This window comes from Stegastes partitus, unplaced genomic scaffold, assembly GCF_000690725.1.
Source record: "Stegastes partitus isolate 25-593 unplaced genomic scaffold, Stegastes_partitus-1.0.2 Scaffold2219, whole genome shotgun sequence".
Lineage (NCBI taxonomy): Eukaryota > Metazoa > Chordata > Actinopteri > Pomacentridae > Stegastes > Stegastes partitus.
Window position 1 is genome coordinate 67,929 of NW_007579950.1, and position 2,339 is coordinate 70,267.

General features: G+C 40.8%; 1 protein-coding gene across 1 annotated transcript; it reads left to right on the forward strand.

Moving 5' to 3' along the window:
- The first annotated feature begins 972 nt into the window (after positions 1-972).
- On the forward strand, positions 973-1,890 carry LOC103374358 (olfactory receptor 49-like). Its single transcript, XM_008304436.1, has one exon. The coding sequence runs from the start codon at positions 973-975 to the stop codon at positions 1,888-1,890; it is 918 nt and encodes a 305-aa protein (XP_008302658.1).
- Positions 1,891-2,339: the final 449 nt, after the last annotated feature.

Below are 2,339 nucleotides of genomic sequence, written 5' to 3' on the forward strand. Positions count from 1 at the left end.
TAAAGGCCTCACTAACCATTTGTTAAAGTCCTCCTGTCTTTTAACCCTCTGAACCCTCAAACCCACTACAGGGTTGAAAGGTATATTATCTTTAAACAAAATCGCCATGGTGACACCATTTCACAGCCAGAGACTGTAAAAACAGAAAGAATTGCTGGACTTTAAACTTTCTAGCGGCCGACAAACAGATCATCTGAATATTAACCCTTCAAAGCAGCAATAATCTGGATTTTAACCCATCAAAGTATCAATAACCCATAAAATATCACACCAAGTGTCAATAGTCTGGGTATGAATGAAAAAAGTGAAAATGACCTGGATGTTGATGGACAAAATTGTCAATAATCTGAATATTAACCCCTCAAAGTATCAATAACCTGGATGTTAACCCATCAAACTATTAACTACCTGGATATTCACCCATCAAAGTATCAATAACTTGAATATTAACCCCTCAAAGGATCAATAATCTGGAGAATAATGCATAAAAGTGTCAGTGATGTGGGTGTCGATGGGTTGTTGAGGTGCTGATCTGGATATCAGCGCAACAATTTACCAACGACGACGACGACGATTGTTGAAATGCGGCAGGAGCAGGAAGCGTCCAGAAACTGTTCTGGGTTCAGAGGTTTCGGTTTCATGGTGGACGTTTTTGCTGAGTCAGCAAGCTGCCGGTGTTCTGATGACGACGTCACGTCTCTGTTGTTAAAGTTTAAAGGAGGTCGAGGAAGTTCCGGCTCAGTGCGGCGGCAGCATGTCGACCGGTCGGGTGTCTGTTTCATTACTCTGCTGTCGACGACGCACGTGTTCTCCCAACAGCAGGCAGACGACGTATTTTACTGAATAAACCAAATGTCCCGTATATAACTCTACCGCTGTTGTGCTTTACGCACATTTTGCCCAACAGGAACCATTTGTATTTCTCAGGAATAACTTCTTTGCACCGGAGGGAACCATGACTTCACGGCGATCATGATAAACTCCACACAGGTCTCATATTTTACTCTTGGCGCCTACTTTGACACTGGACTTTTTAAATACTTATATTTCCTGGTTATTCTGACTGTTTATGTTTTAATCATCAGTGCCAATGTGTTTCTCATTGTGGTTATCTGCATGAACAGAAGCCTACATGAGCCCATGTACATGTTTCTGGTCAGTCTGTTTGTAAATGAACTGTATGGCAGTACAGGATTATTTCCATTCCTGCTGGTTCAGATCCTCTCTGAGATTCACACTGTTTCTGCAGCTGTTTGTTTCTTGCAAGTTTTCTGTTTATATTCATATGCTGCTGTAGAGTTTTTCAACTTAGCCGTCATGTCCTATGACAGATATCTCGCTATCTGTTATCCTCTGCAATACAACACACGCATGACATTTAAGAGGATTGCCTTTCTTATTGCTGCCTCCTGGATTCCTCCTTTTCTTATAATAGTTACCACCACATCTTTGAGTTTCACTTTACAGCTGTGTGGAAACATCATCAACAAAGTGTACTGTGACAACTACTCCATCGTCAAACTGGCCTGTTCTGACACCACCGTCAACAATGTCTATGGACTCTGTATTACGGCATTCACATTAATTGGTCTTCTAAGTTTAATCCTCTACACCTACATGAGGATCCTCAGAGTGTGTTTTTCTGGCTGCAAACAGACCAGACAGAAAGCCGTCAGCACCTGCACACCTCACCTGGCTTCAATGCTCAACTTCTTCTTCGGTTGCACATTTGAGGTTTTACAGAGCAGGTTCGACATGAACAATGTGCCGAATACATTGCGTATATTTTTATCCTTGTACTTTCTAACATGCCAGCCGCTCTTCAACCCTGTACTGTACGGACTGAAAATGTCCAAAATCCGTCATGTGTGTAAAAGTCTGTTTCGATGAAGTGAATTTATACACTCGTAAGACTCAGGAATAAGGATGATTGTAATGTGTAACAACTACTGAATAAGGGAGAAGGGGTAGGATGAAATAAGTTTTACTTCTTCCTACCCCCCTTTCAGACATGTAAACCAGGTCCATTGGTTGTGTGTGTTATGTGTGTTGCTCTTCGCGTGTACATAACGTGTGTGTGTATATATGTACATATATGTGCATCATTTCATATTAGTGTTACTGATGTTTTTTGTTCTTTCTTTTTGTGTATGTACTGGTACACTGGGTTTGGTCTTGACATGTCTGAAATGAATCAATAAATCTAATCAAATCTGTTCTGGTTGAGAAACAATAAAAAGCACTGAAGTCTTTGTTGTGTCGACCAGAGTTGTCTGAAGTGAAACATGCAGGATATACAACACCAACAGAAGACAAAACACTTTGTCTTTAAATGTTTC

Excerpts from the sequence above, each read along its gene's own strand:
- LOC103374358 (XM_008304436.1), top strand. The coding sequence starts at position 973 with ATGATAAACTCCACACAGGTCTCATATTTTACTCTTGGCGCCTACTTT.